General features: G+C 35.5%; 2 protein-coding genes across 4 annotated transcripts in view; both read left to right on the top strand.

The window, feature by feature from the left end:
• LOC116849096 overlaps positions 1–3,128 on the top strand; it is a 431,109-nt gene extending 427,981 nt beyond the window's left edge. For all 3 annotated transcript variants that reach the window (XM_032825896.1, XM_032825895.1, XM_032825897.1), the window contains one exon: positions 99–3,128. In XM_032825896.1, coding sequence (XP_032681787.1) covers positions 99–213 — 115 coding nt within the window. In that variant the 3' untranslated portion in view covers positions 214–3,128. The remainder of the gene's footprint in view (positions 1–98) is intronic.
• A 775-nt stretch (positions 3,129–3,903) lies between these two features.
• Positions 3,904–9,756, top strand: LOC116849090 (cilia- and flagella-associated protein 298). The gene is made up of 7 exons (XM_032825883.1): positions 3,904–3,970; positions 4,831–5,188; positions 6,260–6,409; positions 7,019–7,104; positions 7,195–7,365; positions 7,871–8,086; positions 9,607–9,756. The coding sequence occupies exons 2-7, from the start codon at positions 5,050–5,052 to the stop codon at positions 9,754–9,756; spliced, it is 912 nt and encodes a 303-aa protein (XP_032681774.1). The 5' UTR covers positions 3,904–3,970; positions 4,831–5,049.
• The last annotated feature ends 5,098 nt before the right edge of the window (positions 9,757–14,854 follow it).

The raw sequence follows: 14,854 nt of genomic DNA, 5'->3' as shown, positions 1-14,854 counted from the left end.
TCTTGAATCATTATATGCGGAAAACAATATATACAAACATAAATTAAAAAAGAAGATTAGGAAGTCTCTCCTATATATATATATTAATTCGCTTCCAGGGGTCGCACACCTGAATGGTACAACAAGAGCTACGGGCACATCGCCGCTCTTCACCTGAGCAAAATTCGCAACTCCTTCAAGCACACCACCGATGGGCCCGAGAGTAAAGTTTGAGAAAAGGCCACCGTGCAATGCGAATCGTTGCACGGTTCCTCCTCCTCTTCTTCCTCCGCTTTCTCTTCTGCCGATTCCGGCGAGCAGCAGCAGCAACAGGAGCGCAGGATCCTAATGGACACGCTGCAGGTCCAGCCTACCATCGACGAGGAATAATCTCGATCGGTCGCGCTATCAGTACCAAAACCCATCGATGTCGTAGTTAGCTTCGTTCAGCGACCGGTTCTGAACTTTCGAGATAAGCATCCCCGATCTTATCGTAGCGATAGAAGAATCCCCCCGTGTGACGTTTACTGTCCAAAGATCTTGCCGTCCGTTTGTCATGAAAGTCGCGAGACAGGATGCCGCGAGAGAAAGAGACGTAGAGAAAAAGAGAACGGGACGATCATTCGGCAAATTCGATAACGAAGGTGGCTTGCGTGCATCTCGATAAATCGGCTATTTTCAGGATTCGAAGGACGACCCGTTATTTTTGCACTTCGTGTTCCGATGTCGTTGTTGTTGTTCGAGAGTTTATGAAATTTTATCAACCCACACCTTATTCCTTACCTTAATCCCCCATCGCGCCGCACGATCCGTGAAGTCGCATCTCGGTTCCGTCGGTCTGATCGAAACGGGATTTTCAGAGATCGACGAGCGGCCAGGAGGCGCAATCCTAAACGATAGACGTCATTCTGTGTTTTCGACGGCTATGCGTATGTGTTTCCCGCAAGGATTTTATCAGTACCATAGCAACCTCGTGTCTATGATAAAACAAAAATAAAATAGAAAAATATGCAAGAGCACGACTAAGGTAAGAGACGACGACGACGATGATGATAATATTAACAAATTATTTCCGTGATAATTTACGCGTTGAGAGTTCCTGATCGATGCACTGGCAGTTATTTCTCGTTTCGGTATTTTCATTAGAATAATCGCGACAACCGAATTGTTCTCTCTTTTTATTTTACATTTTTCATGCATATTTTCGTATGACGTGTCGAAGTTTTTTTTATCTAATCCAGAGCTATTTTCTCGTTTTATTGAACACCAAATATCTTTTTCATATCATATCGCCGGTGGCATTTAAAAAAAGAGGGAATCCGATTTTTATCGTCATAAAATCTCGTGTAGATATCGCGGATTCAAGTGACAAAATGCCACGCGGCCGGCTGCAGCGACAACTGTTTTTAGCCGTAAACAGCGAAGCCGTGTCTCTGAGCTGACGATGTCCGCAACCGACATCCGCGCATGTTCTTTTGTAACAAAGATGTTGACCGTTAAATGTTCCCGTTCAGCGCCTAAAGCGGGACGTATAGCCTAGATACGGAACTGTCTGAGTACACACATACACATATACATACATACACATACACACGCATACATATATACACTCAAGATTCACGCATTTCATGTTTCGTTCGGACCAAAAATGCCAATTTTTCTATGGTATATAGCCATAACACGTTAAGGTAGTTGACACATTCGTCGGTTGAGGGATCTTCCTCTTCCATAAATGTTGCACGTAGACGGACGAATATGTAAATGTCGCGCACACGCATGTACACGTGTGTCTATTTATAAGCGTGCTTTTATAGGCGCGCGCGCGCGCGCTCACATTTGTCGCGCATTGTGAAAGAGGGAACCGCGCGCCGGTTTACTCGCGATGATTGCGCGAAGCACTGTTTCGCCTTTCGAATTATTATGAGAGAAAACAAAAACATATAGCAATGATATAACGAAGCGAAAATAACTTGTGGCCGTAACTTTTCGAAAATATCATTTCCTTTCTTCTCCGCGATCCAGATCGACGTCGAATATTTTTACCCGGCCTTTCACCAGCCGGACTCGCAGTCGTCGGTGCATTCAGTTGATCTTTAGTTTCACTTTTTTTTTAATTTGCATAAATACCTTTCAGTGTTAAGAGATCATTCTATGCGCACATGTAGAGGAAAAATAAAAGCGCGATTCTGTATAAAATGAGGCAGTGCCTCTGTGCAAGTCTGCTTTCAATTATCATAGATTTATCGCCGCGGCCGCAATCGACGTGGCCGCGCGAGCAATGCGAAAGGATTTTGAGTAAAGCGTAAGTTTCCAAAATCTCGTTGTTTCGTCGCGCGAGTGGCGGCCAACGCCACTCGGCGCGAGCAATTTTATCACTGTTACTCGTGTCGATGTTAAGAGTTAAGATACCGATAATAATACAAAAGAAGAAAAAAAAGAAACAAACAAAGAACCCTGTTTTCGCTGTATGTTCGGAATCATCGCCGCGCGGGCCGACTGATCGCGCTCGCGAATTTAGGACACGCGTTTCTAGAACGCTTAATCGTTCAGCATGTTCGTGTGCAACAATTACCATAGGGACCACCTTCGTTCGGACCCCAGAACAGGAAGTAACCTGCGCATGATGCACCTCATCGAATCGAATTCTATAAATGTATTTTAACGTAATACTAGTCACTTACATTAGCGGAGAGTTGTCGGTTATAATGGTATAAAAGAGAGTACCATAGATTTTTATTCTATACACAGCGTCGTTGCGTCGAAGATATTTAAAATATATTATTGATCACAATTGCTACTATATATACATATACATATATATGTGTATATATATATATATATATATGTGTGTGTGTACGTATATATGTATATCTATGTATGTATATATATATATATATATATATATATATATATATATATATATATCGACGTTAAACAATCACACACAAACAACACACATACGCAAATATATCATATTTTTGTGTCCAAAACGCCAGTAGGAGCGCGACGACCGAGTGCGAGTGTGTCGTTGGCGTTTCCTCGTATTTGTAACGATATATGAACGTCTTTATTCTTGTAATCCGTGTTCCATTAGAATGTAAATATGTATATTATATAATAATGAACAGTTATATACTCATTAAGCCATGTGTGTGCCTTTTCTTTTATTGTTTCATTCCCGTCTCTCCCTCTTTTATCAGCACCTGCTTAAGAGGATATCATATTTGAAAACTTTACCGACACTAATATTTTCAAGGTTTACGTAGTATCGGTCGCACAAAATTATAAATAACACAGAGAGTCTTTTACTGGTTTGACCAACATACGAACATACATTTTTGCAATAATAAATTATCAGGAATGATTCGTGTGCATAAAGACAGGTTGCTTCCTGGTTTCCATAATAACGTGTATAAATTGCAATGCAGTAGTTGTGAGGCGTCGTATGTTGGTCAAACCAGTAGAAGACTCTCTACGCGCATTGCTGAGCATAGAAGAATACCAAGGAGTTCTACAGTTGAGTTAACGGCCATACAAGAACACTGTTTGAGGGAAAACCATGATTTCAATTGGGATCAAGCCAAAGTTTTACATGAGGAACGTTATTACTTGAAACGCCTGGTATCAGAAATGATTTACATTAAATTTCAAAAACATGGACTTAACTCTCAAAAAGACACAGAATATTTGGACAACAGCTACTGCGGCTTATTATGAAAATAAAACCTTGTTTGTTTCCTTCTCTTCCAAGAGTCGTCGCAATGTTAATGCTCGTGTATATAAGTCTGTTATTATCTCTTTTACTTAGACGTGGCGATGTTATCGTTGACAGGATCGTTTCACTTTTAGCTGAACTCAACGAAGTTAATTTATATTGACCGTTTTAATTATTTATTATATTTTAATCTTACCTATTTTTATTTTATTTTATAGGTTTTTTATAGTTATGGCTACTTCCTAGTATTAATTTGAACTTCTTAATATTAGTCAGGTAACGGTCTTGTCAGCTATAATACTGCGAATAACATTCATGTCATTTTATTAAGGTCTTTAATTAATTCTTTTACTTGTAATACGTTCGTTTTGTAAACCTTGAGTTTTTTTATATCACTGAAGAGGGTTCATGATTGAGCCGAAACGTTTGATTATTTATATTGAGTATTCATGTTCAATAAGTATTGCTCTATTTCCTAACACAAGGAAGGTTTTACCCATATGGTACATAGCACTATTAATCCTGTGCTTGAACTCGAATTAGCCCTTTTTCCTATTATTTAATTGATATCATTGTTATTGAGTTCTTATTTTCTTACTCTTAATTTTTATATCGTATTAAATACGATATACTATCTCTTCGGAGATATTTTCTTATACATATGCGTTTGTTGTTGACAAGACGACAAATTAAATTTCGACAAAGTAAAGACAACAAATTAAATTATTAAGCCGAGACTCGAACCAAAATGTTTCGATTTCCCGCTAAATTATTAAACCGAGATTCAAACCGAACTGTTTTGAGATTCCGCTAAATTATTAATCCGAGATTCAAATCGATTTGTTTTAAAATAAGTCGAACGACTCGAACAACAACGATTTGAAAATCACATGTTCTTTTTAGAAATAGGAATATCTATATAATTATTTTATATCGTGTGTTTATTCAAGTTGTCACATTAGTGTCATTTGTCACTATAATATAACAATCTGAATAACATGACATGAAATTATGAATAAAACTCATACTGACAGCCTTTCGCACGTTCTGACGGCTAGTCGTGTTTTCATATTGTTTAATCGATAACACTCGTTACCACGGACAATGCATCCCAACATTCAGACTGTTTTTATCAGGTGAACACACACGGATGGATGTTTAGTATCTCGTGACTGTCGATTCACTTGACCCGGAATTTTTACTCTTGGACGCATAATCGAATTATCAGCCATAATATCAGTCATCGCGTCGTCTCGGAAAATCACGAGATAGCGGAAATATTTCCATATTGCACGTCGGTTCGACAACGTGGTAATTTGTATTCGCATTGAAAGCTTCTCAAACCTCCCGGGAGAATGGTGAGACTGCATGTGAAGAAGGGTGACGAGAGCCAATTTTTGTATGACACCCACGTGGAGGCGAATGTAGGCGATGTCACACGTGATATCGTGGTGATTTACAACGGTCGTCTGAAGATTTCAAGGATCTGTTACGGTAAATGTTGCCTTTGTGCGAATAGTTGGCATTTTACATAGTGATTTCACAATGTCATAAAAATATTAAAACCAAACAGGAGCTTTATAAGATTTACGTCGATTGTAATATTTTCAAAAAAAGAAAAGAGAGAAGAGACCATATAATTATATATTCCTACGTATTTAAATAATAAATATTGAGCAAATAAGTTTTGTCTTTTGATATAGAATTGGTCGTAATGCAAGAAGAATCCAACCTACATTGAATGAAGTTTCGAGAAAATGGAGATAAAAATTTGATATATGATTTATAAAATATAGCACGGTCAATTTTCTTCTGCTTAAGAATACTCTTTGACAAACTTAATCCTTAAAAATAGATAAAAGAGATGCAACTACTAGTAAAAAAATAGCGCAAGTACAAGTATAGTAGAAAATAAAGACTGTTGTATAATTAATTTTAGACGCTCATAAAGTGTGGATCGTTTTATATTAAAAAATATATAGACTATCGATTGGTAACAAAAACTCAAAACTTATCATTTTATGGGTTAGTTGTGGATCATACCTGCATAACTGTGGCCAAAATATACTTGAAAACTACGAAAGAGAGTACTGAAATGTGTACAATCTTGATCGACTTTTACATACTTGTAATATTATAATTACGTAAAGCAGGATATCCACGTGTATCTGTAGTATTATTAAGTATAATTAACCAACACAGACGGAGACGGAGTACATAACAAGTCGTAACGGTGACGAGGACAATGCCAATTACTTTTTATTTACGATACGAGGCGCGCCGGGTTCCGGCTCGCAGTCGGAATATTAACGCGAGAAATCCATTAGCGATTATCTCTCTTCGGGGCGCACACATGACTCGTAATAGCAGCGTGTAATAAGAAGTCGAGGCCCTGAGTTTATGAACCCATCCATCCTCGGCGCCATGTGATATTAGTCACACGTCGCGCGGGATAATAATTATACCGACTTGTACTTGACCAGAGAAACGCTTGCCCTCTCGTTTTGCCCACTCTCTTCTCTCTCTCATGAGCGTTTCTCTCTATCTTCCTGGTACGAAAAACAGAGATCGAGGAACTGGCCAAGCACGGACCGATGCTACCCCCTGACATTATGGGTCTCACGGACGAACAGGTCCAAGAGCTCAAACTCAAGGACGAATGGGCTGACAAGTGTGTGCCTATGGGCGGCTGGACTTTTAACAAAGACCAGATCGGTACGTGAAATAGTTTACATGCCTATATAAGGATAATAATAAACTTTTATGAGAAATGTAAGCAGCTTATGATAATAGAAAATTAAGTATATGCAAAAAGTGATCAGAAAAAAGGGTTCAAGCTTACAAAATAGGTAATACTTATTATAATGTGGATTATAATGATAGGAATGTGTATTATACGTAAGCTCTTATTCTGAACAGTCTTCTATTGATAAAAGTGCTTCTAAATGGATCATAAGCTTTCTGATTGGCTTTCAATTATATTTCGATGCACTTTTATCAATAAAAGAGAATTCAAAATGAGGATTTGTGTGTTTTAAGATCGTAAAATTCAGAAAACTTAAATAAAGCGGCTTAAAAAAAACGCGTTATAGAAATAATCAAATCAAAAACTTTTGTTATTCTGAAAGAGTTGATTTCTTTGATCTATGTTTGTTAAACATTTTTTATTAAATATAATGAGTACTATCTACTCAGTAAGTCTCAAATTTCTTTTATATACCCTGTACATTTTCATTAAAGAAATGAGTATTAATGCAAAGTTTTATTAACGTGACGTGTGTGAGGAAAATCAAGACCTTTAGATTTAAATTTAAATACCCACAGGTCGTAGAAACGGCAGACAGCCCAATGAGAAAATGCAGGAAATGCTGAAGAAAACCATTGAGGACGCACGTGCCATGACATCAAAAGTAAACGCAATTCAATCTGTTGCGTAATCTCTTTTTTTCCTTTTCTTTCTCAGTTCATAAATTTCTTAACACTATTTCACTTGGTCGCAGAAATTAGTGCAGCAAGAGAAACTGGTCACACAGAAGATAATCCAAGAGGCTCTAGACATATTAAGAGGTGCTGTGACGATCGTTTATCCGATGGGACTTCCGCCACATGATGTGATACGTCAGGAATTTGAGAATGCCGAAGATCTCTCTGGCACTCAGGCGTCTCTCGAGGTATACGTATGTCCTTATTCTGAAGTCTCTTTTATCGATAAAAGTGCTTCTAAATGTGGCTTATAAACTTTCTGATTGGTTTTCAATCACATTTTTAAAGGCATTTTTATGAATAAAAGAGAGTTCAAAATAAAGGCTCGTATGTTTTAAAATTAAAAAATTGAGCTAACATTCAAAAAACTTAAATAAAGGCGACTTAAAAATGTAAAAGTTTTCAAAGATATTTTAATACATCAAAGGAAGTTCAGTGAACGTTTAAAGGAAATATATTTTAAATATTTAATGTAAGGAAATATTATATATTTTAAATATTTAATGTAAGGAAATATATTTTAAATAATTAAAGTTTAAATATTTAAACATTGAAAAATTTAAAAATAGAAAGAAACAAAAGCCAAAGAAAACTTTTTTTAGATATTTGCGTTACTCACGAAGATATAATGTAAGTTATGAAGATCGGTGACATCTCTCCTCGTTAATGTTTGAGAAAATATTTATGTCGCAGGTAATCGATGAGCAATTGGCTCAGCTGTGGTTTTCCGGCAAGGAGTTAATACCGGGGAAGAAGATGAAGGATTTCCTGGGTAATAACGAGAAGACCAAGGTAATCGTGAAGCTGCAGAAGAGAGGATCCGGTAGACCGGCGAGGGAGCCCTTAATGTCGGAAGACGAGCGGAAACAATTGATGTTGCACGCGTATCGCCGTCAGGAACAGCTCAAGGTAAGTGGCTTTGCATGCGCGCCGATTAGGGTTTGGCGATATTGCATCGATCGGCGATTGGCAACTTACGTTATATTTTCGTGAATAACGCAAATATTTAAAAGAAGCTGTTTTCTTTGGCTTTTGATTCTTTTTACTTTTAATTTTTTCAATGTTTAAATATTTAAAAATGTATTCTCTTCAAACGTCCGCAGAACATCCTTTGATGTATCAGAATATCTTTGAAAACTTTTACAACATTTTTAAGTCATCTTTATTTAAATTTTCTGAATGTAAGCTCAATTTTTTAATTTTAAAACACACGAACCCTTATTCTAAACTCTCTTTTGTTGATAAAAATGTCTCTAAAAAATGTGATGTGTTAGAAAGTTTATAAGCCACATTTAGAAGCACTACGATATTGGAATCGACGTTTGAATAATCAATTGAGAATTTAGTCTCTCATAAATATTTAATATCCACTAAATTATCACTATTAATAATATTCAATTTATACAATTTATACAAATCTGCTAATAAAGGAGAGACAAAGAAAGATTCCCTCTTTTGAGTTCGCACTATAGTTGAAAGTGAAATATTTCTTAATATATTTTCGAGTGTTGTATTATTTGAAAAAAAATTGTCTGACTTTGCCATTGAGTCTACTACTACCTCATTTTACATCCATGATTTGGCAGTAGAAGCTTCCAAAGTCGAAATTGCAATTTGCGTAATTATAACCGTCCGGAAAATTTGGTAATTATTATTTTTTCTGCTTAGAAGATTCAACAGAAACATTACATAAGAAAAATCGATATGATTGAATATTTTCGGTAAAAAATGATACATTTTTTAATTATATTGAAAGACATGTGTATCTAAATAAATATTTAAAGTAACTTACGCGATATAAAACGAAAGAGAGAGAAGTTGATAATTTTTTTATGTGAGTTGAAATGTAAAAATTAAAATTTTCAATAGAAGTAATAAAGTCATATAGTATTTCAAAGAAATTTGTATAAATTTCTATCAATTATTGCCGGATATTTTGAGTAGAGTTATAATTTGAGCTCTCATAGATGCGAAATGTTTTAAGAAAATTAATTTGTCGCAATTTTCCTCTATGGAACGTGTTTCATCGTTGATTAGGCGATCACAGTTCGTGACTGACAACTTCCCAAAATATATAAATAGAAAAATTTTTAAGAAAAACTGGTCACTAGCCAGGAACTGATTAGTTTTTACCGGTTAGGATTTATTAGATAGTAACTGTTTAGAAAGTGGACAGAAAAATACTCATCAGTATTTCTTGACCTGTTACTGGCCAGTGTTATTTGATCAGTTATTGGCCAGAAATTAAGTAAGAAAAAATAGCAATTAAATATAAAGCTAAAAATATATTTCAATAAAAAATGAATTTACACGTGAAAAGACTACCTTCAAAAATATTTTTTCAAGTTTAGCGTTATATGACGCTTATGTCTTTAATATCGGTGGAAGGTGATGTCAAGACTTTAGATCCACTTAAACGCAATTAACAGATTACCGCCATCAAGCGGTGTCGCTGGAAGATCCGTTATGTTCTACGAATTTCAATTTACAGCAGTAGATACGGCAGTATACGAGTACGACTCAACGGTAGATCAGAAGGATTTCATTTTCGCATAATACAACACTCGATGATCAGGTGAATTCCTTATTGTTTAGTAACGTTAGTCGGAAAAACTTTTGTCTCTCTTTCTCTTTCTCTCTTTATGTTTACCAACAAGCAACAAATCTGTTCCACAAATATCCGGCAATAAATTATATTACTAAGAAACGAATATCCGAACAAGACAAGTTCTGAAGCAACTCAAAAAGGTTGTAATGCGGACGTCATGTGCTTTCTAAAGTTTTTAGTAATGAAAATTACAAATTGAGAAAGCAGTATTGACATATTAATCGAATTTGGAAATATCCGAAAGATCCTTTAACAAAAGAAGGAAAACAGAATTGAACGTGATTCGTTGATCGTGTATCTCTCATCTCTAGTTGATGAGGATCATTGGGTCTGTTTTCTATTACTGAACTAGTGTACACTTTCGGAATTTAAAAAAGAGACAGATATACAGATGAAATTTGATGAAAGAAAGATGAGAGAGAACTGGGGCAGCCAGTTCAGCAAAAGAGAAGAGGCCCTCTGCCTCGGATTGATTCATTTGGAAGAGAAAGTATAATTGTCGTCGATAATAGAATGTAACAATCGAGGTAATGTGAGCCAATGTACTTCGTTGATCCCAAACTTGCATATGAGTATCATGATAGGTAATGTTAACTTTATCAACAAGCGGTGGTCTCCGCATTCGACGCGTTCTGCCTTATCGTCCAGTACCCATTAAAAAATCAATAGACACGTGCGAGGTAGAAGTAGAGAGAAGGAATAATATAAGAACACCCTCAAAGAGATGCGGTCATTCTCTCACCCGTTATAAACAGAAGCCTTCAACTGTTTCGTTTGACATATATCTCGATTAATCGCGGTGTGTATTTCGAGAGAATGGATCGATTTGACTACCTGTGAAGCATTCTAGAGCGAGAACACGCCTCTAAGCCGTCTCCATTGATTCGTGTGTTTAGAAAAAGATAGCACATGCTTATCGATTGCACGCGTGTCCTTTGTACGCTCTGTTCAAGGTAGGGTCGCTCATTTCGGAAACAGTTCGCGTGGTTGTTTAAGCCGATACAGATCTCGCGGGCCATCTTACGCCGACACGTGCCTTCCTCGCTTGCATATTTTCTCCTGGACGAATAACCCGGCTCTTTTAAAGCGTTAGATGAATATATACATGATTTTATGCTCCCTAATCTAATCATGGTCTAATTTAAGGCTTCTGGCTATTCACCTGGAAACCCTGGATTTATAACGGCTGAAGCGTATATCCACAATTCTTGAGTGCTATTTTCAAATAAAAAGATATTTGTATGAAAGAACACTTCTGATTGTTTAACCGCGTAGAACTTTAAAATTTATCCAGATCAGCTTTTCAAACGTTTCTAGATAGCACAAATGTCTAAAATGAGTCTTAGGGATATCATAAAAATCAAGTAAAATATCTTTCAGAAGTATCTTCTGAACATTTATGCCATATAGGTTAAAAACATGTTTTATTATTTTACTATAATCTTGTTCAACTTCACTGAATCGTAAAAACATTAATAGATTCATATTCCTTGATGTTTCCTACACCAATTAAAAGAAAAGTATTGAATTTCGATCATTTTTCCAGAAATTATAAGCAAATGAAAATACGCTGAGTAAGATTTATCCATGTTTAGGGTTTACATAACTTTTTATGGTTTTCTAGAGTTAAGCATTATAAAATGAAAACTATCCTTTTCTTTTAAAAATCAATAAATAATTACAATGTAACATGTAATCTTCCTCTTTGATCAACTTTCTCTTATGATTTTGCCACGTTAATTTTATAGCTTTTTATTAACTATCAAGGGAAAAGGATAGTTTTCTAAGTATGCTCAAGCAATCTGAAATTTTCTTTCATACAAGTTTCCTTTTTTTTGGAAATAACATGCAAGAATTTTTAACTTATTATTACTCGCTTCTGACATCACAGATATATGGCCATGGTGAGTATCTAGCAGTCTTAAACGCATTATTTTGACAAGAAAGATATGAAAAATCACGTTGCGATGTGATATCGATTTTGGAAGTGCAACGTTGGAGTTTAAAGCTTTCGCTGATAGGATTTCGCAATCTATTTTTGCTGTAGTTTTTCTAACATTAAGAGACATATTTTGTGGGATGCGTGAATATCTTTCTCGAAAATAGTAATAGGTACGCTAGTCTTTTCAAACTGGCCGCTCAAACGTTTATAATGGTATTTCGCTAAAGGTTAACCGACCAAATTGCCAAAGATTCGTTTTGCTTCCTTTCACATCATTTCTTTAAGGGAACTTTGAGCTTGATCGAGCTTGATCGAGCGTGCAAAATATACATTGTGACAAAAGTTGATAAAATACATTGAACACAGTCTATCTTATAAAATTTATGGAATTTCTCTTATATCTCACAGAATATAAACAAACGAATTAATGGAACTGTCTTTTTAGTGAAAATACGATACTTTCACCAAAAGTATTACGTCCTCGAGAAAATAATATTAAGGCTTCTGGCTACTCGCCGTGGAACTCTTGATTAATGATGTCAGAAACGAGAAAACACACATACTCAAAGTTCCTGCAAAATACTATAAAGATAGAAATAAAGAAGTATATCTATAAAATAACACTTGCAATTGATCGAACAGATGTATAAAATCGTCCAAAATTTTCTTCTGCTCTAATGAACAATCGTAAAATTAACACGTAACCTTTCTCTTTAACCTTTTATCATGTTGAATTACGGTTATTTACTGATTGTTAGCATAAAAGGAATATGTTCAAATTATTTTACAAGGTTTTTCATAAAGTACCATTTTGTGAACATATCTTCTAATTTCTACGTATCTTTTGCAAAAATTTTGAGAGTGTGCTTCCTGGTCATAAATAAAAATGGCCGCAGTAAATAACCTGAAGAGTAAAGAGTTTGAAAAAAAATATATAATAGTATAACAATGACACAATCACAATATATTCATTATATATCTTTTATTAATTATTATAGAGTAATATTAATTTATTTGCTAGTAATGATGTATATAACAATAATAACATCTAGCTATATATTTTCGTGAATCCTATTTGCCAAGTATAATTACTGAGCTATGTACTTAACTCCCGCGGGTGTTCCATCTGATCGTGCTGTCGTGTATTCGCAACAGCAGGGAAAACAGTACTACGTTACCCGAGACATTCCAGCAATTCGTTGCTTCATCGAAGCTATTGATCGCGCATCGCTCGACGGAATAGAGACTAACGCCGTTTCATTAGTCCGCGAAATTAATTGTTTGAAAATAATTTGTGCACGTCTACCTTGAAAAGACGTATTCCTGTTAGGTGTCTTCACGTTTATCTTAGCACGTCCCACGTGGCAAATTGCATCTATGAATCTTCATCAGGTTTCTGTTTGTCTCCCTCGGGAAATCGAAACGGACATGTGTTATTTTGGTCGGAAAAAAAAGTTTGATTGGATTAATCAAATATCTGGTGAAATATGAATGAGCCGGAATTCCGATTGAAGTTATCAGAAAATGCTTTTCAAGTTAACAAATTAATAAATTCATCTCAGGTTAACCAGAAACTCTTGTTTTATTAACTAGAATCTTATTAATTTGAGAAGAATTCTGGTAACTTCAAATGGAATTCTGCTTTGTACATATTTCAGACATTTGATTAATCCAACCAAACTTTTTTCCGTTTACAACTCCTCTTTCACTTTGTTCGATCGCTTGCTCAACGCCAACGTCCCTCAACGTTTTCCCTCCCAAAAGAACGAAGGCAGAATTTCTATCGTGTCATTTCGTCTCGGCATCTCTGGAGGTCGCGAGGGTTGGTATTTCGTTCAGCGTTGGCGATCGATTTTTCCCCGATTCATATAGGAAACGCGTTTACGACGTTAAGTGACGCGACAAATACACACTATCCAGTTTTCCAAGCTATTTCGTCGGCACGTTTCACTGTCATATAAAAAAAAATATATTGGTTGTAACGTTCTTCACGAATATAACTTATTGTTGTACACAAATAAGTGGCGCGTAATGTATCAATAGTGAATTGCTATTTTCCAGCAATGAATTAATGACGAGATGGAAGAATGTACTCTTTTATTTATACAACATGTCCGGTAACTCACGGAGGAGTCGTGATGTAGATAGATTAAATCAAACTGAACCAAAAATTCCTCTACCATCTTGCGAACAATCACGTAAAATTTTGAGTTATTAATCCAAGAAGACTCGTGAATGATCACGCGCTATACGGTAGATATGTTGTGATGCGACGTTTACAACTGTATGCTTGTATATTAGGTCAAATAGAACAAAAAAGTCCTCTCTACTGTTTTTCAAATGACCACGTGTTTAGTTACTAATTAAAGAAGATTGGTACATTATCGTGCGTAACTGTACACTATAAGTACATATAAGTAATAACAAAAAAGGAAAATTAACCGCTTTCAAACATCTCAAAAGCCTTAATAAATATGAAACAATTTTGTATATTTATACAATTACAATATTCCTACAACTTTATTTTAATGATTTCATATTTCAAGGCTTCTGAGGTTTTTGAAAGTAATCCATTTTTTAAAGTTTTTTATTTTATATTTTCTAATTATTTACTAACACTTTTGATTTTGGAATCAAATAAGAAAAATTTTCTTAAAGTTGGTTAAAAATTAAAGTTTCACCTTGTATTTCAAGATGTTTTTGTCAAGGCATGAAATGAAATGAAATTAATTAATTAATAACTAAGCATAACTAAGTATAACTAATGATATTACGTGATTATTTAGAAAATGGACTTCTTTGTTCTGTTTAACTCAATCTATCTGTATACCGCGACTCCTTCGTGAGTTACCGGACACCCTATATATTGTGAGAACATCAGAACTTTCCTTTTGTTCTTCGTGACATGCGACTCTTTCGTGATCGTGTCTCGATTTTCATGTGATTTGCCGATTGGCCGTCTTGTCATGTGACACGCAGTAAAACGACTGATGTCTCGGCTAAAGGTTTTCATTACTTAGTCACGTGTGTTTACGTTCGTCTTCTCACGAGATCGTATCGATCCACAAATTCTGACGTGTCGGTGCGTAAGTAAGGAACGCTGTATTTCGTCTCTCTCTCTCTCTCT

Source organism: Odontomachus brunneus, unplaced genomic scaffold, assembly GCF_010583005.1.
Source record: "Odontomachus brunneus isolate Ranch 3 - 2012 unplaced genomic scaffold, Obru_v1 Obru_scaffold_106, whole genome shotgun sequence".
In the NCBI taxonomy this organism is placed as follows: Eukaryota; Metazoa; Arthropoda; class Insecta; order Hymenoptera; family Formicidae; genus Odontomachus; species Odontomachus brunneus.
This window is presented reverse-complemented; position numbering and strand designations above follow the sequence as displayed.

Excerpts from the sequence above, each read along its gene's own strand:
- LOC116849090 (XM_032825883.1), top strand. The coding sequence starts at position 5,050 with ATGGTGAGACTGCATGTGAAGAAGGGTGACGAGAGCCAATTTTTGTAT. Across the intron at positions 6,410-7,018 it reads TTTTAACAAAGACCAGATCG|GTCGTAGAAACGGCAGACAG; the intron begins GTACGTGAAATA and ends AAATACCCACAG. Across the intron at positions 7,105-7,194 it reads CACGTGCCATGACATCAAAA|AAATTAGTGCAGCAAGAGAA; the intron begins GTAAACGCAATT and ends ACTTGGTCGCAG.